Below are 24,814 nucleotides of genomic sequence, written 5' to 3'. Positions count from 1 at the left end.
CTTAGCTCTTTTGAGATGTGTGTTTTTTCTCTCTCACCCCGCCCAGCAGTGTATAAATTTTATGAAATAAATGGACCGCCTGCAAAACTCTTGCACGGAACGCCTTGCAGCACAACCCTGCGCGTGTTTACTCTGTGCTGTTTTCAGTAAGGCTTACCCACAGATCCCGATTCTAGCAAATGCCGGTTTTGCTGTTACATTACAGAACAATTTAAAGAAAAGCTCGCGACAGTACTCGGGAATAGGCCCATTTAATACAGTGGGACTTCTGTGAACATACATAGGGCTGCACTGTAAACCTCCATTTGGAACATAATCTGGAGAGTTGAAAAGTGAATTCTTTTTTGTTGGCTCAACTTCAGTTGTACAGTATCTAATTTCATAGATGAAAATAGGAGCTTGCTTTCCCAACATCACAGTTCTAATGCATTGCTACAACCTCTTCTCTTATTACATTGCCTAAAGTTTTAGTCTGTATGTATATATATATATATATATATATATATATGGTATATAAAAAGCATTTAGAAGGCAGTATCATTATCAGAGGCCTAGTGTGCTTCCTGGGGCAGAACATACACGGAAAGGAAGGTGAAGGCAAATCACTGCCCCACTTATAGGAGCAGATTCAGACCAGTGAGCTATCTAGTTCAGGGGTCAGCAAACTTTTTCAGCAGGGGGCCGGTCCACTGTCCCTCAGACCTTGTGGGGGGCTGTACTATATTTTTTTGGGGGGGAAATAATGAACGAATTCCTATGCCGCACAAATAACCCAGAGATGTATTTTAAATAAAAGGACACATTCTACTCATGTAGATTCCTGGACCATCCGCGGGCCGGATTTAGAAGGCGATTGGGCCAGATCCGGTCCCCGGGCCTTAGTTTGCCTACCCATGATCTAGTTTATGAGTAGGCAAACTAAGGCCCGGGGGCAGGATCCGGCCCAATCGCCTTCTAAATCCAGCGTGTGGACAGTCTGGGAATTGACGTGTTTTTACATGAGTAGAATGTGTCCTTTTATTTAAAATCCATCTCTGGGTTATTTTGGGGCCTGCCTGGTGTTTTTACATGAGTAGAATGTGTGCTTTTATTTAAAATGCATCTCTGGGTTATTTGTGGGGCATAGGAATTCCTTCATTCCCCTCCGCCTTAAAAAAAATATAGTCCAGCCCCCCACAAGGTCTGAGAGTCAGTAGACCACCACCCCTGCTGAAAATGTTTGCTGACCCCTGATCTAGTTCAGTATTGTCTACACTGACTTGCAGCAGCCCATTTGGGGTTTCAGGCATGTCTCTCTCAGCCCTACCTTGAAATCCCAGGGATTGAGCCCAGGACCTTTTGTACTTAAAGCAGAGGCTCTCTCACTGAGCTATGTCCCTTCCCCAAAACAGCCTGAAACTGGTGCAGCAATTGGGCCCAATGCCCTCATGAAATGGTGGCAGGGCCAGCTTTGAATTCTGTGGATGCTGAACCCCAACAGTGAGGCTTGGGTGGCTGCTGAGGCAAGAATCCACCTAGTGGCACTTAGGCCTGCCTGCATGTTCAGTGGGTGAAATGGGGAACTCCACATCAGCTTTAGGAATCCTGCATTGCTGGAGGCAGGCAGAGGCCAGCAGGGCTGAGCCCCACCAAATCAAGCACAGTCATGTATGGCACTCATCAGGGATTGATAAAATTCTTGGTTTCGCTGCTTGCCTTAGATTGCCAAAATACGACTGTTGTCAAGCAACTGGTGCTCTGCTAGTTACATTGTGCAGGCTTAATGTGCACAACACAAACACGGATTTCCACTAGAGGTCAGTATGCTTCCAGTTAACCGCTTGCAACGGCCCAATTATTTTTGTGGTTGAGAGGGTGGGAGGGAATAAGTGATTGTAACTACTGTGATTTTCAAAAGGTCAGCAGGGAAATTGAAATTAAAGTGAAGTCAAATTAAAGAGAATGGTGAAGTCAGACGCCCCACTATTTCTTTAAAGTTGAATCCTACAAGATACAAATATTCTGAAGGGTTTTAGTGAGGCATCTGGGCATGTTTGTTCTTCCAGATTTCATTCCACGGAGGGGTCATATTAGAAAGGCTACCTCGTGACTCATTTCTTACTACTAAACATAAGGGTTTTTGTGGCGGGTTAGTTCTGAGGATCACTATCGTTGAGAACCTTGCTCACAAAGACAGATGACACCAAATGCTGCAGGTGGACGATTGCTTCATTGCCAATTCTGGGTATTCTTTACCATCTGAAATCCAGAACTGGTACTGTTAGTTGCTGAAATTGCACTTTTAAGGTTGAGAGCTTAAGGAATGGTTCTGCAACTCATATCTTAATTTCAGCGACCCTGTGTCCACAGTGGATGATGTTGTATAGAACCTGCTGCATGAATGTGCAAATAAATCCTTTGTTTTCCTTGGAGGCAACAGAAGGTTGATTAGGCTCCTATGAAAGTTTGCTTCCATTAAGCCCCCTGGGAAAGAACCATTTGTGCTGCAGAAAATAGCCGAACACTGTCGTTTGACACATTTCCAAAAGGCACGTCCCTAGGCTCATTCTATTAGTCCCTGAAATGTGATAAATACCTTAAGAACTTTGGAGCCAGCTAATTACAGCTAATTAGAAAAAGTAAATGACATTTGCTAACAGAAGAAAGTCCAGAAGCTCTCGCTGACAGCCAATTTCCCAAGCTAAGAACGTATCAGCCTGATGTTCTCTCTCTCTCTCTTGCCAGCCGTAATTTGACCATCACCATCTGTAGAAGTAATAGAGAGAAAGGGTTGGCATCTGGGAAGATAACATAATGAATGGAGAGGGAGAATATTTGGACATTAACAGGGATGGTGCATCAAGGGATGAGTTAGGTTGTCTGTCAGCTGCAATCTTCAGATCGAGATCAGAGGACCTCTTAAAATCCATGACATAAAATCAATTTTAATGAGTGCGATGTTGTTATGCTCCAAAGCCATTTGAAATTTAAGGAGGAACCTGAATATCTGTTGCATAGAAAGCCAAAACTCATAAGGAAATATAATAGACTCTTTGGAATGCTACAACGCTTTAGGAAGAAGAATTAAAGCTTTCTTAGGCAGTATCTTGTTTTGTTCTAGACGACAGATGGAAGTAGCCTGAAGTAGAAACATCCCATTAGTCCCTAGACATTCAGTTCCAGTACTGTCTATTTGTGCAGCAAGTTTTAATTACTTACTGCACTGAACAAAAAAGTTTGAGGAAGGCTGAAGCTCATGGCACCATATTGCCTCATCTTCCTCACTTTTTCTTTTCCTTGGTTCTTTGTTCCATAGCTCGAAGTTCCTCAGCTGTTCCGTTGTCCAGGCAGAAATACTAGCACAACTTTCTCCAACCACTGTGCAAGCCAGAAGTGATGGAAGTTGTAGTTCAAAATGTCTGGAGGGCACCAGGTTGGGGAAGACTGTTCAGTCCTATCATTGTCCGAAGGAATACTTGGTCGTGAAAAGATTATACCTTTTCTACAAGATTTGCGAAGCACTTTGAAGTCAAAATTGCTTGGAACTATGCTGAAAGCTTCTTGGGAGAAAAGCAATGACAAACCTAGACAGCATCTTGAAAAGCAGAGACATCACCTTGCCAATAAAGGTCTATATATTTAAAGCTATGGTTTTCCCAGTAGTGATGTATGAAAGTGAGAGCTGGACCATAAAGAAGGCTGATCGCCGAAGAATTGATGCTTTTGAATTATGGTGCTGGAGGAGACTCTTGAGAGTCCCATGGACTGCAAGAAGATCAAACCTATCCATACTCAAGGAAATCAGCCCTGAATGCTCACTGGAAGGACAGATCCTGAAGCTGAGGCTCCAATACTTTGGCCACCTCATGAGAAGAGAAGACTCGCTGGTAAAGACCCTGATGTTGGGAAAGATGGAGGGCACAAGGAGAAGGGGAGGATGAGATGAGGATGAGATGGTTGGAAAGTGTTCTCGAAGCTACCAGCATGAGTTTGACCAAACTGCGGGAGGCAGTGGAAGACAGGAGTGCCTGGTGTGCTCTAGTCCATGGGGTCACGAAGAGTCGGACATGACTAAATGACTAAACAACAACAATGCTGAACGATGCCAAAATTAGTTCAGGCTTGTTGGACAGCAATGGAGCACTGCCAAGTTACAGACTGTGGATGTTGTTGTAGGCTGGTGATGTGAGCAAGAGGCTTGTAATTGTGAACCTGACTGCCTGCCCATCATGGCTGGTTAAATCTAGTAAGATTTGACAGGATGGATCGAGGGAGTGGTTAATGCCACACTATGGGAGGAAGTTATTCCTGCCACTTTGAAAAAGGCGATGATGCAGCCCCTCTTGAAGTGGTCCTCCCTAGAGGAAGCAGGTTATCTAAACCAATCAGAGTTTCAGTACCAAAACAGCCTTAGTCACCTTGATTGAAGACCTTCTCACAAATCCTCCCCACTATGTGTTGTGTTTCAACTGAAAATCCTAGTGATTATATCTAACTTTGTTTTTTGTTTTTTATATGTATATATGCTTTTATTGGTTGAAAACTTTGTAACAAAAATGTACAATAGATGTTATAGGCAAAATGAGAAATAAAAAATAAACAATTATTCATACTTGCTTTGTGTATACATTTGTGATTAAATTATACAAGGATTCCGAACTTCCCCTTGTGTTCCCGAATTAAATTCCTTAAATACACACTTAGACTTTACTTTCTCCATGTTATTTAACTTACTATCAGTTTTATTTTATAAAATTATCCTAATTGCACATTGAAGGTCCATCAAGACCTGCCAATGGACTGATCCTTTGACAATGTTCTTTTACATAGACTCTGTATGTATCCCACTCTCTGATAATTTTTTCATCCGTAACGTCTCTTAGCCTTGCTGATAATCTCACCATTTCAGTGTACTCTCTTATTTTGTTTTACCAGTCTGATTGAGATGGGATATCTTCTCCCTTCCAGCCTTTTGCGATTAGGATTCTGGCAGCAACTGTAACATAAATAAAGATTCTCCTGAACTTTTTGGGGGATTTCATTACCCATAATTCCTAGCAGGAAGCTTCAGGGTTATATCTAACTTTGCATCTCTATATCTAAATTAGCACCAGGCCATGGAGAGGCAATGGGATCCTCTCTCACTGCTGCTGCCACTATGGGCAAACTCTGGCTCATCCTCCACCCCGAGCTCAGTGGCAGCAGCACTGGCGGATCAAATCAGAAGCTTTCATAATTCCGGGACTATGCCTGGAAAATCAGGGCACTTGGAGGGGATGTTCTGATACTGAATCAGACTATTGGTCCCACTAGTTTAGCGTTGCCTACACTTTCTGGCAGACGCGTGTGGCGCTGTGGGTTAAACCACAGAGCCTAGGACTTGCCGATCAGAAGGTCGGCGGTTTGAATCCCTGTGATGGGGTGAGCTCCCGTTGCTCGGTCCCTGCTCCTGCCAACCTAGCAGTTTGAAAGCACGTCAAAGTGCAAGTAGATAAATAGGTACCACTCTGGCGGGAAGGTAAACGGCATTTCCGTTACAGATAGGTAGCCGTCTTGACTAACGGCATTTCCGTGCCCTGCTTTGGTTCGCCAGAAGTGGCTTAGTCATGCTGGCCACATGTCCCGGAAGCTGTACACCGGTTCCCTCGGCCAATAAAGCGAAATGAGCGCCGCAACCCCAGAGTCGGCCACGACTGGACCTAATGGTCAGGGGTCCCTCCAGACTGTCCAGAATTGCAGGCAGGGGACATTGCCAGCCCTACCCAGGGGTGCTGGGGATAGAACCTGAGATCTGCATACCAAGAAGATGCTCTGCCACTGTGCTACTCCCCTAAAGGGCCCAGAAAGCAGAAAGCAGATGCCAGTCAAAGTCGTAGACAACGCTGGTCTAAATGGATAAACAGTCTGACATGTTGCAAGGCAGCTTCCTAGACTCTTAAAAAAAAATTCACCAGGGCTATATTCTACTCCAAGCCAAGCTTTGTTTTATAATCTAGTTCTTACTATTTTAAGATACTTGGGCAGTTACAGGAACAGGCTGTTAGTGTCCCTAGAGGAGAGGAGATGGGTTATTGTTAACATTCCTCCGTATTGCTTAAGGCCTCTCTTGTGAAAGAAAAAGCAGAACCGCCAGGCAGGCTTAGTCGCCAGAAGTTTTGAGACAGACAGACTGACGACGGCTCCTCCTGGTTCTAAATTGCCTTCTTCTCCCAGAGGAGGAATGTTTTCTTCGCTGCTAGTTGCCGTGTAGCTTGTGCGTTTCTCCCAACATGAAGGTAAGGCAATCATTGAGCCAATTTCTGCAGGTGAAACCCAAGTCTAATGCAATATTCATTTACGCAAGGCATATGGATGCAGAACTACCAGGATGTAAGGGGGGGGAGTGTCAATGGGGACATGGTGAGTTGCAATAACTGGAACCTTTAAATTCAGCCACTCAACTTTCACAGCTTCTTGCCTTTGAGTTCTGCCTGATTTGGATGCGATTCTAACCCCATTTACCTGGGATTTAGCTCCCTTGCAGTCAATACAAGTTGCTTCTGAGTAGGCATGGTTAGGCTTATGCTGTTATACTTGGAAAATCAGTCCAAATGTGAGCCAAACAATAATCCAAGCCTTCCCTTCCTTCTTTTTAGGCCCTTGGAACATTCGTTCTGATGGCAATTGTGGGCTCCTTTCCTGCTTTTTCAAGGTGAGCGGTTATTTGGCACTTTGAAAAAGGATGAGCATATATATTCAGCATGTATTTCCCCCTGTTCAGCGGTAGGGCTTGAGTAGCTAGTATAAGTTTAGGATTGAGGGTGATCTTTCCTTCTTCTTATCTAGGTTGCCAACTTTTTTCTCTCTCTGGTAGGGCTCCTGTGCATTTAACAGCTGCACGATAGGCAGAAATTCAGCTGGTATAAACAGGTAGACAAAGGCTATTGCAAGGGAGGGGGTGGAATCACAAACTGAATTCCTGCTTTTAATGCAATTGTTAAAGGTAGAAGTCCTGGACATTGACGGCTGCACAAAAATTAGAAATTCAAATCTGTGATTTCCACCACCCTGCAAGAGCTCTATGGGGGGGAAAGAACCCCATAGCTATTGCATGTGCAATCTCCATATGAGATTTTTCATATTAAGATAGAATCATAGAGTTGGAGGAGACCTTGCAGAACATATCTTCTCACTCCAACATCCCTAACAGATCACATCTACACTTATACTACTTTAGCAGTCACGGCTCCCTCCAAATAATCCTGGGAACAATAGCTTTTTAAGGGTGCTGAGAGTTGTCAGGAGACCTACAATTCCCTGCAAACAAACCACAGTTCCCAAGATTATTTGGCAGAAGCTGTGACTGTAAAAGCAGAACAAGTGGTACCACTTCAGTTTCTTCAGAGTAAACATGCTTTGATACCTGCTGCACATTTCCCAATGCCAGGAAGCGCTGCTGTACAGTGGCACCTCAGGTAACATACGCTTCAGGTTACATACGCTTCAGGTTACAGACTCCGCTAACCCAGAAATAGTGCTTCAGGTTAAGAACTTTGCTTCAGGATGAGAACAGAAATCGGGCTCCGGCAGCGCGGCAGCAGCAGGAGGCCCCATTAGCTAAAGTGGTGCTTCAGGTTAAGAACAGTTTCAGGTTAAGAACGGACCTCCGGAACGAATTAAGTACTTAACCTGAGGTACCACTGTACTTTTGTAAAATCAATTGCTGGTGAAGCTGCAGCAACCACTGGCTGTGCTGCTTCAAACTTCCATAGGATCTGCTACATAAAAAGCATGGCCTTGTGCAGTAACAGAAGGGGGAAGAGCTGTGGCCAGGCAAGCAGAGAACTGGAGCAGCCCAGCAGCAAGGCAAGAAGAGCAAATGGCTTTTCTCAATACAGTCTTATAGTGGGGATAGCAATCTTCCTGCACCTCCATTAATTCTCTGTTGTCCGTAGGACGTTCTCCTCCAAATCACTGCCTTCCCACACTTTCTCCTATATCAGTCTGGATTTTCTCTTACCAGGGATACTCCAAAAGGAGAGGGAATGAGAAAATCTGGATTGAGGAAGGAGAAAGTGTGGGAAGGCAGTGATTTGGAGGAGAACGTCCTACGACAAGGAAGAATTGATGGATGCTCAGGAAGCTTACTATTGGCACCATATGACGATATGCATGAGCCTCTCATCAGCAAGATGTGCAGCCTAATAATAATAATAATAATAATAATAATAATAATAATAATAATAATATTTATACCCCGCCCATCTGGCTGGGTTTCCCCAGCCATTCTGAGTGGCTTCCAACAAACTATTAAAATACAATAGTCTATTAAACATTAAAAGCTTCCCTAAACAGGGCTGCCTTCAGATGTCTTCTAAAAGTCTGGTAGTTGTTTTTCTCTTTGACATCTGGTGGGAGGGCGTTCCACAGGGCAGGTGCCACTACCAAGAAGGCTCTCTGCCTGGTTCCCAGTAACTTGGCTTCTTGCAGCGAGGGAACCACCAGAAGGCCCTCAGCGCTGTACCTCAGTCTCTGGGCTGAACGATGGGGGTAGAGACGCTCCTTCAGGTATACTGGACCGAGGCCGTTTAGGTATACTGGACCGAGGCCGTTTAGGACCAGGTATACTGTGCACCTGGTCCTTCAGGGGCACAGTTACCCCATTCAGGAATCTTAACCACATTTACTCAGAACTTTCTCCCAAGGAAATGTTCATAGGGCAGTAGCAGCACAGGGTTGCAGCCAATGCTACTCCTTCTCAGAGTAGTCCCACTGATGTTAATGGACATGATTAACTTAGGTTTGTTACCTGGATCTGCTCTGAGCAGGACTGACTATAACTCATAGTTTATGTAGGGACTAGGTTGGAAGGGGCAGTGCTGAACAGGATGATTGAGATGCAGGCCATCCACTAACTCTGGGACTCCTCAAGATTACATTGTTATGGAGGAAATCATCAACTTTTCAAAACAGACAACTACAAGATCAAATGGGAATCTTTCCGAGACCTTCCTCCAGATGTTTGTGATTGAACCTGGGAACTTCTGCATGTTCTTTACCATTGGGCCTATGGTCCTTCTCCCAATGTTGAAACCCTGACAACATTTTTCTCTCTCCCCATATAAAATCCAGCAGGGCTTCTCCAGTCGACTGCAGCTGGAATCCATTTGGTCCTTGGTCAGAATGTGATGGCTGTACTAAGACTCAGGTACAGTATAAATGTGTGCCATTTGTACGCTACTTGGGTAGTAATAATAATAACAACAGCAATCTTGTTACCCAATATTTTACCCAATATTACCCAATATTTTGTTACCCAATATTTTGAGGATCATATGTTTATTAATAATCATGAATTAATTGCATTATAGAGGTAATTTGTTGATTTTAAGTGATGGTTACGGATGAAGATCTAGGACAGGAATGGGCAGACTTGTGTGATGCACTTAGTTCTTTTATTAATACTCCAGTATCTACCAACCAGAACCAGGTGCAAATAGCATATACAGTGATGCCCCGCAAGACGAACGCCTCGCAAGACGAAAAACTCGCTAGACGAAAGGGTTTTCCGTCTTTTGAGGTGCTTCGCAAGACGAATTTCCCTATGGGCTTGCTTCGCAAGATGAAAACATCTTGCGAGTTCTTGCGATTTCCCCCCTTTTTCTAAGCCACTAAGCCGCTAATAGCCGCTAAGCCGCTAATATGGGTGCTTCGCAAGACGAAAAAACCGCAAGACGAAGAGACTCGTGGAACGAATTAATTTCGTCTTGCGAGGCACCACTGTACTTAAAGTTTTAATGACACATATACACACACATGGTGCTTTGAAGTACATTCTGAACCCTAGGGGATTTATTTTTAGCCCCAGAATAGAACTCAGCTTAACCCTTTCATGGGAAATCCTTTTAGCTTTCCTTCATTTCAGCAGTCTAGCTGAGATGGGAAAATCATTTTGTTATTACTGTTAAACGACTAAAAAATTGGAAACCCTGGCCAATCTACTGCAGATCTCCCAAAGATCTACCAGTAGATTGCCCACCCTTGGTCTAGGGCACAATCGTTTGGGAAGTTCTCCTGCTCAAGTGCCTTGGAATGGGAACTGCACATCAACACTGCTGAGCTTCTGCGCAGCCTGTTATTTCAAAAGGGTTTGCACAGGAGAACGTTCCAGAAGATCGTGCCCTAGATAAGGGGTTCCCAAACTGTGGTCTTCAGGCCAGCAGGTGACCTAAAATGTATCTGTGGATTTGTGGTTTAAGATGGGAGATGGTATATCCATCATATTAAATTGGTGTTTGATTGTATTTTTGTTGTTTCTTTTATTTCTTATATTGTATTTCATGGCAATATGAATCCACAATTACACGTTAAGTTGCAATACAATGAAATACAATATATAATTGGGGGGGGGAATAAAAATACACTTAGTATCGTACTACCACAATACATTAAAATTGCTGCATTGGGCAGAAAAACCATTACAGGGTCTAGCAAGAAGACACTCTGCCATTTGCAAGTGGTCTGTGAAGAGAAAGATTGGGAACTGCTGCCCTAGATCTTCTTCTGCAATCATTGCTTAAAGTCATTCTTCTCCAATCACTACAGGTGCAACCAGAAGTCCTGTTTATGAGCATTCATTCATTTATTTTAACTTGGGAAGGTTAAATGATGCTGGCTATTTGAACATTCATTCTGATTTGTTTGTGGGAAGATTAGACAACATTGTGTGATGGGTAGCTCAGTTGTTACAGCATGAGACTCTTTAATCTCAAGGTCGTGGGTTCATGTTGCCCATGTTGGGCAAAGAGATTCCTGCATTGCGCATAGCTGTCAACTTTTCCCTTTTCTTGCGAGGAATCCTATTCGGAATAAGGGAATTTCCCTTTTAAAAAAGGGAAATGTTGACAGCTATGGCATTGCAGGGGGTTGGATTGGATGGCCCTTGTGGCCTCTTCCAGATCTATGATGCTGTGATTGTGGCAGAGCAAGTGTTATCCCATACTTTCCAGTGCATCTTCCCCTACAAGGCCTCTCTAACTGTGCAAAGTTAATTTGCCAGTACAGTGGTACCTCGGTTTTCAAACACCTCCGTAGTCAAACATTTCGGAACTCGAACACCAAAAACCCAGAAGTAAATGCCTCAGTTTTCGAACTCGCCTCGGAAGTCGAACAGGAAATGCAGCTTCCATTTTGAGTTCTCAATATTGAGGCTTCCATTTTGAGGCTTCCGCTTTCAGTTTTCGGTTTTCAAATGTTTCAGAACTCGAAGGGACTTCCGGAACGGATTACGTTCAAAAAATGAGGTACCTCTGTATGTGATTGAATCCCACCTGAAACACCCTATATTTCACACCTCAATCTTATTTATGTTTACTCATAAGTAAATCCTACTGAGTTAAGTGGGACTACATGTGCATAGGATTGCTGCCTCACAGGGCAATCTTATGTGTGCCTATGTAGGCACAAGTCCCATTGTGCTCAATGGAGCTTACTCCCAAGGTATAGGATTGCAACCTCAGCTAGCTAAACTACACTACTTTAGCTTTCCTATATTGATTAATTTCCTCGCATCTGAGTTCTCTAGCAGAGGATATATAAATCCAGGAACAGACAGCCTATAAACCAAACCGCTGTTTTTCATTTGCTGCTGATGTGGCCAAATAGAACCGCCTGTTTCCCCCACAACAATAACTCTCAAATTAAAATGCAAATTATTTCCATGTTTATATTCTTCGCTGGTTACTTTTACAAGATTCATTGCCTGAGTGGCTGAAATGTTCCTCGATTAAGGCAGTGCCAGTGAACAATCCAAGTTTTCTTACCAGATTATTAGTTAATTTTCTCTTTAAGCAAACTCCCACACCATAAATGGTGAACATGTGGTCTAGCAATACAGAGTTTTTGGCCTACAGTAACCAACGCAGGGGAACTTACCGGTAATAATGTTTTCTGCTTGAGTGACAATTTGAAACTGGGTCTCTCGTATCCAAATACAACACTTCTGAATATGTGGCAGTATAAAACACACATGGGTACGGTTGCCAACTTTTAAACCAGGCCCTACTCCTACGCCTTATAACAGCAGCTTGTTCTGCAGACAGGTGAACATGTGATGTTGCCAGTGACGCAATTAGGACTGCACTTTGGGGATGAAGTTCATGGCCCTACATCTGACCACTGAGAGCGGCAGATGATGGAGATAGAGGCAAAAAGGCCCAGCATTGACCTACCTGCCTCCACAGGAAATTTGTGACATTCCCCTTTCTTCGAAGGGCACAAATTCAGAGCTAACATATCACCCCCCTTACCCCTAAGAGCACCACCGGAACCTACCTCTAGCCTAAAGGATTGCTTTTTGGATTTAGATTCGCAGACGGACCGTAGCAGTTTATGGGCAGTTTGGAGGACAGCCATGTCCAGGAAGTTCCTTTGAATCCCGTCCTTGTGTTCCTACGAGAGGGTGCCCAACAGAAGATGGATGTGGCAATCGTTTTAGATGTTCATCGGGTACGTTGTTTCAAGAATCCAACCGACCTGTTCTTTGTCCTTTCCAACTCTATAATTCTATTCTTCTATGACTGTTTCACAGCAGAAGCTGATAGGACCAAAAAGGGGGAGATATGGGAATGCAAGTGTAACTCTTCATTATGATTTTTACTATTCATACAGAGACACAGAGAGAGTTCTTTACGCAGGGTCTCTAGAGGGACTCACAGTAAATGACTTCTACACTGGTAAATAACAGAACTCTCAGGCATCAAATAATAGCACATAAATATTGTTGCCTGCACCCCAATCTCTGAGCTTTGAGAGACCCCAAGAGTTCCAGTGCTTACCCAGGGTACAGTTTCCTTGGAATGAAGGTTAATGGACACTTGATGTCTTTAGGATATATGGTTTTATTTACACATATATACAACTTGAGGATAGGATAGAAGGGCTCACTACACTCCAACGGACCTTGCTTGCCCATGAGGTTTCCAGAGAAGCTCCTAAAGGGCCTGCCAAGGAGATTTGCCTTGTCACAAAGGACAAATAACTAATCCAGAAACTTAGTGGGAGGCGGAGGCTGGCTTTCAGTCTCAAATACCAAACCAAAGCAACCCATCTCACAGAAAGAAAATTCCAAGACACTTGAAGAAACATGGAGGAGTCTCAGAGGAATCAGTTCTGTTCTCTAGGTGGGTGCAAGAGTTTTTTCATTGTTCCTGTGTTACCTGTCTTTATGGCCATAGGGCAGTGCATTAGCAAATCTTTGGTGTGCAATGGAGATCACGACTGTGAGGAAGATGGCGCTGATGAGGACCGATGCGATGAGATCAAGACAGTGTGTGAAAACACCAAGCCACCTTTGAAGCCGCCTCCTAATGTAGAGCTCACAGGAGCAGGGTGAGTTCTTTGTCATTCTTATTCATTTTGTTGCAATGATTATTGGTTATTTATGAGGAACAACAACATTTAGCTACTACATAGGGCGAAGCGTTTATGTAGCTTCAGGTCTTCAAAGTATTTCGCATCCATTGTCTCGTGGCCATATGATTTATCTTTTCATGAGCATTGTAGCTCGGACAGGCCATTTGGAATTTGTTTTGGGAGGTCCTCAGGGAGAGAGTTGCTCTTAAGGGGCCCTCCTCCCAGAGCACGAGGACCATTTCTTTCTTGCCATTGTTGTTGCTACTGCCCATTTGCCTGTCTCTCCCTCTGAGCCTTACCTTCCTTGCCTTCCTCAAAGAGAGAACAAGGCCGTCTTTAGCATATGCACCACCGGGGTGCAAAGATCCGCCCAGCACCCCCAAATTAACTTTTATTGAGCTTTTTTTTTGGGGGGGGAGCTAAAGTTGTTGACCTTTTCTGGGGGAGGGGGGAAGCCAAAGTTGACCTTTTTTTAGGGGGGAAATCACTCATCTGTAACAACAACACAGTGGGGGGACGGGACTGCTTTTGTTTCCTGACTCATCAGGAATATTTGATGCTACAGAGTAACAGAGCGACCGGGGGGGGGGGGAGGGACTTTCATTCCATTGCTTTTAACTGCTGCTACTTGAGAGGGACCAATATACATTTGGCACCCCCCAGAATTCAGCTCCCGGCTGCCCCGCACCCCTTGCACACCTGGGTAAAGACGGCCCTGCAAGGCATGAAGAGGTTGCTACTGCTGCTCTTGTCACTGCTTGCTTGAGCAGCTACAGCAAGGCCAGGGGGCCCCAGAGCTCCAGAGGCATGGGCCTTGCGTGACAATGTAGACTTCTGACCAGAAGTGCCATCTTCTCAAGTTGATTGTGGGGGCCCCCCGAGACATCCTGACGTCACGCATGTGATGTCATGGGAGGGGGCAGAGTTGAACAGCATACAATAATTGCCTCAGCTATTCTTACAAAACACACGTGGGATAGGCCAATATAATAATCCCTATGTTGCAGGTGGGGGAGGTATACCCTAGCACCTCCCTGCAATGGCTCATAGGAACGGTCACAATGAACTACTGCTGCTATTCCTTAGCTCTCGGTGGATTTACCAGAACTTCAGCATAAATGGCAGGTGATTATTTCAAAGCAAATAAATTACAGGCTTTATGTGTCCCCCTGGCCTTGTTGGTGACCTCAATTCAGGCTGAACACAGGAGGAGAAAAAAAGATGCAAGGAGATTGACCATTGTTGTTTGTCAAGTTGCATTAATTTTACCTGGAAATGTAACATAGCAGGGGCAGTTGCCATAGAGATAAAATACATTAGAATTATCAGGTGCTTGCTCTTTTCTGTTGACACACTCCAGGGGAAACATTTTGTTTTATTTTCCCTGATGCAACTTGCAATGGCAGGGATTTGCATCGTAGCTCTGCCAGTACAAAATCTCATTACAGAGCGCCCTGTTCTTTGCATAATTTAGTTTTGGAAGTAGTCTGCTGATGTATGCTAACATTTAGTTAACAACTGATGTTTCTAAATCCTGTGAACTTTGCAATCTGTGTCCTGACTCTGATTGGTTGCAGCTTTGACGCTCTTACGGGTGAGAGCAGAGGTGGAGTCATCCATACTAAGAGCTTTGGTGGCCAATGCAGAAAAGTGTTCAGTGGAGACCAGAGAGAATACTATCGGCTGAGTGACAGTGTCCTTGCTTACACATTCCAGGTGTGTTTGATTGCTTGTTTTTCAGTCACAGTATCATCTGAGGATAGGAACAGAAGCAGCCCACTGGCTGAGCGGGGGCAGAACTTTAGCATCCTGGGAGCTGGGTCTCTGTTGCCTATCTGGCAAGGAGAAGAGTTTGGTGCAGTGCAAACACACTGGCAAGAGAGCTGGATTGGCTCAGCTGGTGCATTTACACCTTGTTGAACTACTTCCGCTATGCTCCTCCTGACAACCAATAGCAACGCACCTGAGAGCCAGTGTGGTGTAGTGGTTAAGAGCGGTAGACTCGTAATCTGGTGAACCAGGTTCGCGTCTCCGCTCCTCCACATGCAGCTGCTGGGTGACCTTGGGCTAGTCACACTTCTCTCAGCCCCACTCACCTCACAGAGTGTTTGTTGTGGGGGAGGAAGGGAAAGGACAATGTTAGCCACTTTGAGACTCCTTCAGGTAGTGATAAAGCGGGATATCAAATCCAAACTCCTCCTCTTCTTCTTCTTCTTCTTCTTCTTCTTCTTCTTCTTCTTCTTCTTCTGTATGGAAGCTAGTGTAGTGCTTCTGTCCCACCCTGCAAACTGCTTCTAGACAGGAACATAAGAAGCTGCCCTATACTGAGCCAGCCCGTTGGCTCATCTAGTTCAGTTTGTTCTACACTGTCTAGCAGCTGCTCTCCCTGATTTCAAGCAGGGCTCTCTCTCAGCCCTACATGAAGATGCTGACGTCTGAATCTGGGGCCTTCTGCAGGCAAGCAAATTCCCTACCACTGGTATACGGTCTTTCTCAGTCTACTTCCAGTCGGAGTCCATTTTTCATGTGTTCATTCACAAGTCTATGCCAGCTCATTTTCTCAATTTAAAAAGGACCAAAAAACTTTAAATATACTCCTCACATGTTTTTATTATTATGATGGATTTTGTGTTTTTGTTGTTGTTGTTGTGAATTGCCCTAAGATCTACGGGTATTGGGTGGTATACAAATAATAATAATAATAATAATAATAATAATAATAATAATAATAGGTATACAAATATAAATGTTTTATCTCAATGCACACATTTTAAAAAGCACTTTATTCTGCAGTATGCATTTTGGGTATGTTTTTAAAGCTAAGAACTGTATTGCAATGTAGAATGTGTGAAACCCATAGCATAATTATTTTAAGATCCAGTGGTGATGTGAATTAGGTTGGTTTGCTTAAAAATACAAGCGGAACAACATTTTTTAAAATGCAAAGGTGTGTTGGGGGAAGCAAGAATTTACATTATCTTTAGGGTTCAGGTTGAGCTATACTGCATGGACACAGCGTTTGTCCACACTTTCCAGGCAGAGGTCCACAAATGCTCCGTCTCTGAGTGGTTTTTTGACCTTGACTTTCCCCACTAAAACCTACTCTTTAAAGCTGATTCGGAGCAATCAGTTTGGGTTTTCTGTGGATGGATGTTTACTCCAATTGAGCTTTAAAGAGCGGTTTTTGAGGGGAAAGCTCCAGAGCAAAGAGAGGGGCTTGGAGACACAGCTTTAAACTGTGGGCCTTGCCTGGAAGGAGCAGAGGAAAGGCAACTCTGAAGAACCTGCAGTACATCACAATAACTTTAAAAAGAAAGCATGTATCTGGCAGTCATGACAGAATTGCTGGGGAGGGGGACAGGTGCTTTATAATACACTAAATTTGGTGTAGTTTGTGGATTTTTAGGTTTAAGGTTTCACACACAATTTTGGGTGGCATGAGTTAAATTTGTACATTTCCCCAAGAAAATAGCTAGCATGGAGGTACCTAGTATCTGGGCTGAGAAACAATATAATTGCCAATATTTTATTTCTTTCTAGAGAATTTTATATATAGATACCTTTGGCTTCTTTTTAATAGGTAACCATTCAGAATGACTTCAGCGCTGAATTTTACAACAGTTCCTGGGCTTATAGAAAACACACAGAGAGGCTTGCAACTGGAAAAAATTACCGCCGGGAAGAAGAAGATACAATTGAAAATAGCCGTTCAAAGGTACCCAGTGTTCTGCATAATTTCTTGCAAGCAATTTCCCCAAATTTAATGCATTTTTAATGTTATTTTCACTATTTGTGTGCTTTCATACACAGTCTCTACTAATATACACAGTTATGCATGCATATTGTAAGTTGGAAACGTGCAAAATTTAAAGGATCGCTGTGCTTTGATTTGCGTTCTGTTTTACACATCAAATTCACGTCAAAATGTGAATAGAACTGAATTTCTTCCCCATCCCTCATCATCCATTACAGCAGTGGTTTTCAACCAGTGTGCCATGGCACCCTGGGGTGCCTTGAATGAGGGTCAGGGGTGCTGTGTATAACACTGGCCCTCTTTCCTCCTATCCCTTCTCTGATGCCCTCTTGCATCTCTGCCTCTCAGAGGCTTGCACAGCTGTTTGTTGCAGCAGCCCTGGCTACAAACTCCACAGTAAATGGTGCCTCTGGGGCTGGCCAGGGGGTGTTGGTTGCCAGGAGCTGAGGCAGCCTCGGGGCAGGTGGAGCAGCTCAGAGACTCAGAGACCCAAGCAGAGCAGAGAGGAGAGGAGGCTGAGGAAACACTCCACAAGGGAGGGTGTTCGAAAAAGGGTGAGAGGCTACCAGCTCTGCAGGCAAGGGGTGATATAACAGAGCTGCTGAGCCCCACAGGGTCAAGGGAGCCGTGGACCCAAAAAGTTTGAAAACCTCTGCATTACTGGATCACGTAGTTTGAAATTTCAGTATTTCCCTGTTTGCTGAACTCTGACACCAAACAGCTAACCAGCATGTGGAATTCAGCAGTTAACAAAGAATTCTTTATCCAGGAGATATCAGCTGTAAATTGCTCTTTTTATAAACACTTTCCTACTATTGTGAAAACAACTGCCTGAGTTCTATATATTTTTTGCTTTCCTAGAGTAATCTGCTCATGGTTATCGAAAACAGCGTGGAAGTTGCTCAGTTCATCAATAAACAGCCGGAATTTCTAAATCTTGCTGAGCCCTTTTGGAAAGAGCTTGCTAACCTTCCCACCTTCTATGAATATAATGCATACCGAAGGCTGATTGAACAGTTCGGAACACATTTTCTGCACTCTGGATCTTTGGGAGGACATTACAAAGTTCTGTTTCATGTTGCTTCAGACAGTGCAAAAGCACAAGGTAGTGTACCGGTGCACTCATTCCCAAATAGTAAAGGAGTGAGGTAAAGGTAACCATTAGGTCCAGTCGCAGACAACTCTGGGGTTGCAGCGCTCATCTCGCTTAACTGGCCGAGGGAGCCGGCATACAGCTTCTGGGTCATGTGGCCAGCATGACTAAACTGCTTCTGGTGAAGCCAGAGCAGCGCACGGAAATGCCGCTTACCTTCCCGCTGGAGCGGTATCTATTAATCTACTTGCACTTTGATGTGCTTTCGAACTGCTAGGTTGGCAGGAGCAGGGACCGAGCAATGGGAGCTCACCCCGTCACGGAGATTCGAACCGCCAACCTTCTGATCGACGAGCCCTAGGCTCTGTGGTTTAGACCACAGTGCCAACCGCAGTATAAAGGAGTGAGTTTGGGAATAAAATGCATTCTATTCTTGCATGCAAGCAGCAGAGAAACCCCAAAACATTATTCTCTGTTTATATGAAATGCGGAGGAGCCCTTAACCTAGTAAGCAAGAGTAGAATCTAGTTCTAGTACACTTCCAGACTGTCACTGTTTTGCCGGTGGGATACAATGGTGTAAGGTAAAGGGGATCCCTGACCATTAGATCCAGTCGTGACCCACTCTGAGGTTGCGGCGCTCATCTCGCTTTATTGGCTGAGGGAACTGGTGTACAGCTTCCAGGACATGTGGCCAGCATGACTAAGCCACTTCTGGCGAACCAAAGCAGGGCACGGAAATGCCGTTTACCTTCCCGCCAGAGTGGTACCTATTTATCTACTTGCTCTTTGGCATGCTTTCGAACTGCTAGGTGGGCAGGAGCAGGGACCGAGCAACGGGAGCTCACCCCCGTCGAATCTCCGTCAAGGGGATTCGAACCGCCGACGTTCTGATCAGCAAGTCCTAGGCTCTGTGGTTTAACCCACAGCGGTGTATCAGCCATTAAATTCACTCTCTGTTTTCCCACTCCCTCCCACCCCCAGAGGACCCTCAGAATGCGACTATACTCTTACTTCAGAATATACTGGTTGGAGTTGTTGCTACAAGAGCTCAGACCCCCTTTAAATCACTGGAGTCCTTGGCGTTGATCCTGTTTCTTACCCCTATTAGCTGTATGATCCACAGATCTCCTGTTACAGGCTTCCACTGGTATATCCAAACCTGTTTTTCTCCTCCCACCTTCCTTTGGATCCTGCTGTCACTCACCATTTTTACCTGATTTCCTCTCCCTCTTCCAGAGTCTGGGATGCTTACCTCTTTTGTTAGCCTTCCTCCCCCAAGATGGTAAAAGATTCATGCAGCTAGCCTATGTAGGTTGTGACACTACCCATCTAAATGGCTATTCATCTGCGTCTTCATCTACTAATATAGGTGATGTCAGCATCTTCATCTCTGCTTGCCAGCTGATTTCTGGCAAGTTGTGCTTGGCCTTGGTGGAACCAGAGACTGGAGTTGATGGTTCCTTTACAGTTCTGTTTGAGACCTTAAAAAAATGTGTAGGCTGCCTTGAAGCCTTTCACTTAGGCAGAAAGGTGGGGTGCAGCTCTTAATAAACAAGCAAATCAGTAAATAAATCCATCTTGCTTAAGAAATTCCAAGCTACCTTGGGACCCAGTTCTGTGGGACATTTTCCTGCGCATTGGAAATGATTGCATCGATCGTTCATTGATCATCAAGGTTAATGCCCATTTCTTGGCCTAGGTTTGAGCATGCTGGACATGCACAAATGCACTTCATCAGGCTGGAATTTTCTGTTCGTAAAGAAGAAGAAAACAGAATGCAACAAACTAGATCAACTGCTGAAACAATCTTCAGGTAAATAGTTGTGTGTGTGTTCTTGGAGAGGCTTCCTGATCAATAGCAGTCGTCCGGCTTAACCGATTGGAATGTTTCACTAAAGCAAACAGGAGCCTGACGGTCCTACTGTATTCAGCTTCGCAGCTCTCTTGTCTCCAAGGGCACAAAGAGGCAGAGCAAAGAGCACATGGGGGCCCTTCTCTGAAGGAGTTTAAGACTGCTGGGGAAACAGGTGGACGAGGAGGAGATGCAGGGGGGAGTGCGAGGCTCTGGCAACTGCTTAACCGAGGCCAGTCTTGCCGTAGGTTTCTCTGTTTGTATTCTGTTTCCTTGAGCAAAGAATCAACTTGACTGCTTGTCTCCGAGTCTCTGTGCTGACCTGCAGCTGAACCAGCCCTGACCCAATGAGGGTCCCCAACCTGGTGTCAGGAGTTCAGCCTACATTTGAGTACGACCCTGGTAGAGACACATGCCTGACTGGCATGTTCCCTCCCTCCTGGTCAATCGTTCGGGAGCTTCATAAGCTTTCTTCAGCCCGAACATCACAGCGACCGATGCCAACAGACACCGGCACACTTAGGGATCCGCAGAGTTTGTGCAGTTACGTAAAAGAACCCCAGCAACTCAGCATTTTGGCTAATCTACTTTATTTATGTATAAACACACAGAGAGCACTGCAACATGGCTCCCTCTTTCTCTAGCATCAGACGGCAAAGTGAAAACAACAACAAAGAACAATATTCCCACTTCACGGAACACAATAACACAAGCATCCTGTCCCTGTCACTTTCCACTCTGTGGAGTCAAAACATATACCGTCATGTGATAGACAAAAATCCCATGACTGCAGTCATGGAGCAGGAATTCTAACACTTGGATGGTTCTACAAAGAGAGTTAGAAACATTCATGGAGATGGCTGTGCTCTGTCTCCAAGGTCAGAGGCAGCCATGCTTCTGAATATCAGGGGCCACATTAGGGAAGAGGGCTCTTGCGCTTGAGTCCTGCTTGTAGGTTTTCTATAAACCTCTCATTGGCCACTGTGAGAATAGGTTGCTTGACTAGGTCAGCCACTGGCCTGATCCAGAAGGCTCTTCTTTTATGTTCTTATACTATATAGTCGTATGTTGGAAGTCGAACGGAATCCATTCCGGAAGTCCGTCCGACTTCCAAAACATTTGGAAACCAAAGTTCAGCTTCTGATTGGCTGCAGGAAGCTCCTGCAGCCAATCGGAAGCCCCGTCGGACGTTTGGGTTCCAAAGAACATTCGCAAACTGGAACACTCACTTCTGGGTTTGCAGCTTTTTGGAGCCAAAACATCTGAGTACCAAGGCGTTCAGGATCCAAGGTACAACTGTACTTAATTTATATGTTCTTAAGACCATTTAGATGTCAGTTGTACGTGCCACGACACAACTGTTTGACAATATAAAAAGCTTGTTTTTAAAATGCTGTGCTCTTTTTGTGCTTCCAGGTACCAGAAGCAATCAGATTCGAGCTGACCCGTTAGTAGAGGGAGGAAGTCCCGGAGCTGTAGCTGGACTAAGCTACATGGACATAAATGATCCTGTGGCAAATACGCAACGATACTCCTTCTGGGCTAGATCGGTGTCCTATTCTCCTAGAGTCATTAAGCAAAAGGTAAAACTCTGATTTGTGTGATTTATTTTTTTTATTAGATGAATCATTCTCACACAGTTAAACGCCAGGGATTTTCAGCACATGAAGAATATGCTTCTGAATACCAATTGCTGGAAGCCAGAGGAGGAGAGAGAGCTCTTGTGCTAGAATCCTGCTTTTAGCTGTTCAGCCCCTGTGAGAACAGCATGCTGGACTAGATGGGCCATTGCATTGACCTAGCAGGGCTATTCTTATGTTCTTATCATGCTTTTTGTCATTGTTTCCAACCTTCAAATGTTGATCTCATCTTCTGCACAGAGCTTACACACATACCACTTGCATGCTGCATGAACCCTAGAGATAGGTGCAACTGTTTCAGCTACTCTCATTTTTCCAGTCTTACATTCAGTTCTCCACAAAATGCCTCTTTATATGTTCTCCCAAAAATTAATCAGTGTTTTAGTGCACATTTATCCCAATGTAAACATTTCTGTATGCCTAATTTTGCCTAATAGACACATTTCTGCAAGCAATTTCTCCTAATATAATGCATTTTTGCATTATTATTTTTTAAAGAATGCTCACAATTTTACGCACACTTCCCCCCCAGACATGTGCATTTTTCTACATATTATTTGGTTGGAGAATGGCGTTGCAAAGTTCAGAGACGTGCAAATTTCAAAGGATAGTTTGGTTTCAATTTGCATCTTGGTTTGGGAGTTGCGAATTAGAACCAAACTGAACCAAATTTCCCCCTCATCCCTAAGGTGTGATCTGGTGCACTGCAAAATGCAGGCTTCACCCATCACACACAGAGAGCTTATGTGGATATCATGTGTGCATGCAGAGGCTCTGTTTTTACAAAGGAACAATCAATGCTTGGGTATCAGGAGCAAGGCAGTGGGCATGATGTTGAGCATCCTTGAGTCGTGACCTTCTGAGAATGTCTATTGGCTTCTTAATAAGTGCAAAAGGAGGACTCCTACTGGAAGGCATCCTGAGAGAGGCTTATGCCTTCAGTTCAGTATCACTGAAGCAGCTCTACCATCACTGTCCCTGACATGGCTACTGCCACCCAGAGCAAGACAAAACTTCCATTTAATGTAAGTTACTCATGCCCACTTCTTAAAAAATCAAATAAATCTCCTTTCTTTTTCTCCTTCATTGCAGTTTCCCCAAAAAACGCTATTCAAGTGAAAGGAAGTTGCTGCTGAGCTTGCTAAGTCAAATAAATCAAATAAAAGCAGAAATCCCTGTGAGCATTGTACCTTGTTTGCGAGTTAATTAAGGTCCCTATACTCAGCCTGAGCATCTAGTTTGCTCGGATCCAGTGAGTAAGCAGAAATTTCAAGATGTCAGATTTAAGCAAAGCAATTCAGCGTTATTGCATTTGGCATAATTAAGATTCATATGCACAATGCTTGCCAGCTGTGTAGCCCACATGAACAAGTTTGGTTAGGTCTAGGCATTGTAGCACCCTGCTTGTGGTTAACGCTTAGCTGGAATGAAATATTCAACGCAGCAATAGAGAAATTAAAATAGTAATTTATTTGTCAGACAAATAAATAAGAGGCACAGTGGTACATGGTTACCAAGCTCTGGCCTGGCCTCCTGCCATTCTGGCCAGCACTTATATTCCCTTAATCCAGCCCCCTTTGCTCCTCCTGTGGCTGCCTCTGTCCAATCAGCCTGGTTGAAATTCCTATTGGCTGTTTGCTAGAACCAATCACAAAAGATACACCCACAAAAGATACACCCATTTCCTTGCCCTTATAAGGGAGACAAAGAGCTATATATATGACATATAAGTAATAATATATCTTACATGGAATCTTAATTACCAGCTCACCTCTTGCCCTTCTTGCCCTATTGCCTTCTAAAACAAATGTTTAATCTTACATTTTTATGTTCAACAGATGTCAAGGATCTTGAGTTTCACATCAACATTGAAAGATTTCCTTCATTTAATGTTTCTAAACAAATGCCTGACAACTATATATCAAGACTGCTTGGATGGCGTCTTCTGTCTGGCAGGGGGGGGGGGGCTAGGCTCATTTGCCCCTCTGGTCTCCTATTGCAATATGACTCTATGAAATAAGAATCTAGCATTCCTTAAATCCTTTGCATAATTACATTTAAGCCAATATATTTAAGCTAATATATTTCATACATTTATCATAGGTAGCCTCTTAAAAGAATAAAGCTTTTCAAAGTAAAAAGGAAGAAACTCAGTAAAACAGCTTTTAAAAGAAGCCTCTTTAGTTTAAGAAAGAATGGCTTTAGAAAAAGACTTCCCCAAAAATGCTCTCTTTCTTCTAGCTAAATGTTTTTCTTTCCATTTGCTCCTGGCCTTTCAACCTTAGAAAGAAGATCTGGCTCATTTTACTGGGAGGCACATTAGTATTATCTTTCCCCATTCCTAATGGTGTTTTCTCAGCCTTGGGGCAGCATATGTAATTCTCCCTTTTTATGACTTTGAGAATTGTTTTTCTACTATAAATCAATGGGGCCCTCTTGTCTTAGGAGAATGGCCAAGGTTTCTTCTGCCTGGCATGAAACATTTGAAAATCCTTTTTTTAAGCTCATTTTTAAATACAAGCCTTGATTGAAATATATAGAAGCTTTGATAAAAATGCAGGCTTATGGTTAGGTGCCTCATTCCCCCCTTTCAAGCTCAAGGACCTTCATCCCAAGTGTCCTTGATAGCTTGACCTTCATCATATTCCTGAGGTAAAGCTCTGTATAGGGCCATGATATGAGGTAGAGTTTCATTTGAAACCATCTTGCTAATTGTACTTCTAAAACATGAAATGATACATGGCATCATACATAAAACCAATACTACTACTGTCAAGAAAAACAAGCAAGACAATAGTATCCCTTTGAGTCCTGTGACATTAGGTAACCAATTGGTGAGCCATCCCATATCCCATCCTTCCCATGTTTGTACTGGGACATGTGCTATATTCTCCATCTTTGTGGCCAACACACGGATTGCCTCACCATTATCAGAAATGTTAAAGCAACAGGCATTCCCTGTCAAGTTCAAGACTCCACATAGGCCTCCCTGCCTGGCAAGTACATAATCCATTCCCATTTTCAGCTGCAAAATGGCGGCTCTACTTTCATCCAACTGTTGTGCAATAAGTCTCAAACTCTGGGCCGTTGCATTGGTTACAA

At 43.9% G+C, this 24,814-nt stretch overlaps 1 protein-coding gene across 1 annotated transcript in view; it reads left to right on the top strand.

Moving 5' to 3' along the window:
* Positions 1 to 6,019: 6,019 nt before the first annotated feature.
* Positions 6,020 to 24,814, top strand: part of C7 (complement C7) — a 45,228-nt gene continuing 26,433 nt past the window's right edge. The window contains exons 1-10 of the mRNA XM_081881433.1: positions 6,020 to 6,254; positions 6,615 to 6,670; positions 9,094 to 9,166; positions 12,324 to 12,465; positions 13,194 to 13,347; positions 14,949 to 15,087; positions 16,952 to 17,086; positions 17,987 to 18,230; positions 19,920 to 20,033; positions 21,489 to 21,655. Of these exons, the coding sequence (XP_081737559.1) occupies positions 6,249 to 6,254; positions 6,615 to 6,670; positions 9,094 to 9,166; positions 12,324 to 12,465; positions 13,194 to 13,347; positions 14,949 to 15,087; positions 16,952 to 17,086; positions 17,987 to 18,230; positions 19,920 to 20,033; positions 21,489 to 21,655 (1,230 nt within the window). The 5' untranslated portion in view covers positions 6,020 to 6,248. The remainder of the gene's footprint in view (positions 6,255 to 6,614; positions 6,671 to 9,093; positions 9,167 to 12,323; positions 12,466 to 13,193; positions 13,348 to 14,948; positions 15,088 to 16,951; positions 17,087 to 17,986; positions 18,231 to 19,919; positions 20,034 to 21,488; positions 21,656 to 24,814) is intronic.

The sequence above is a fragment of the Podarcis erhardii genome, assembly GCF_964252035.2.
Source record: "Podarcis erhardii genome assembly, chromosome: 11".
Lineage (NCBI taxonomy): Eukaryota > Metazoa > Chordata > Lepidosauria > Squamata > Lacertidae > Podarcis > Podarcis erhardii.
The sequence above is the reverse complement of the archived record's forward strand: the minus strand, read 5'-3'. Positions and strand labels throughout refer to the sequence as shown.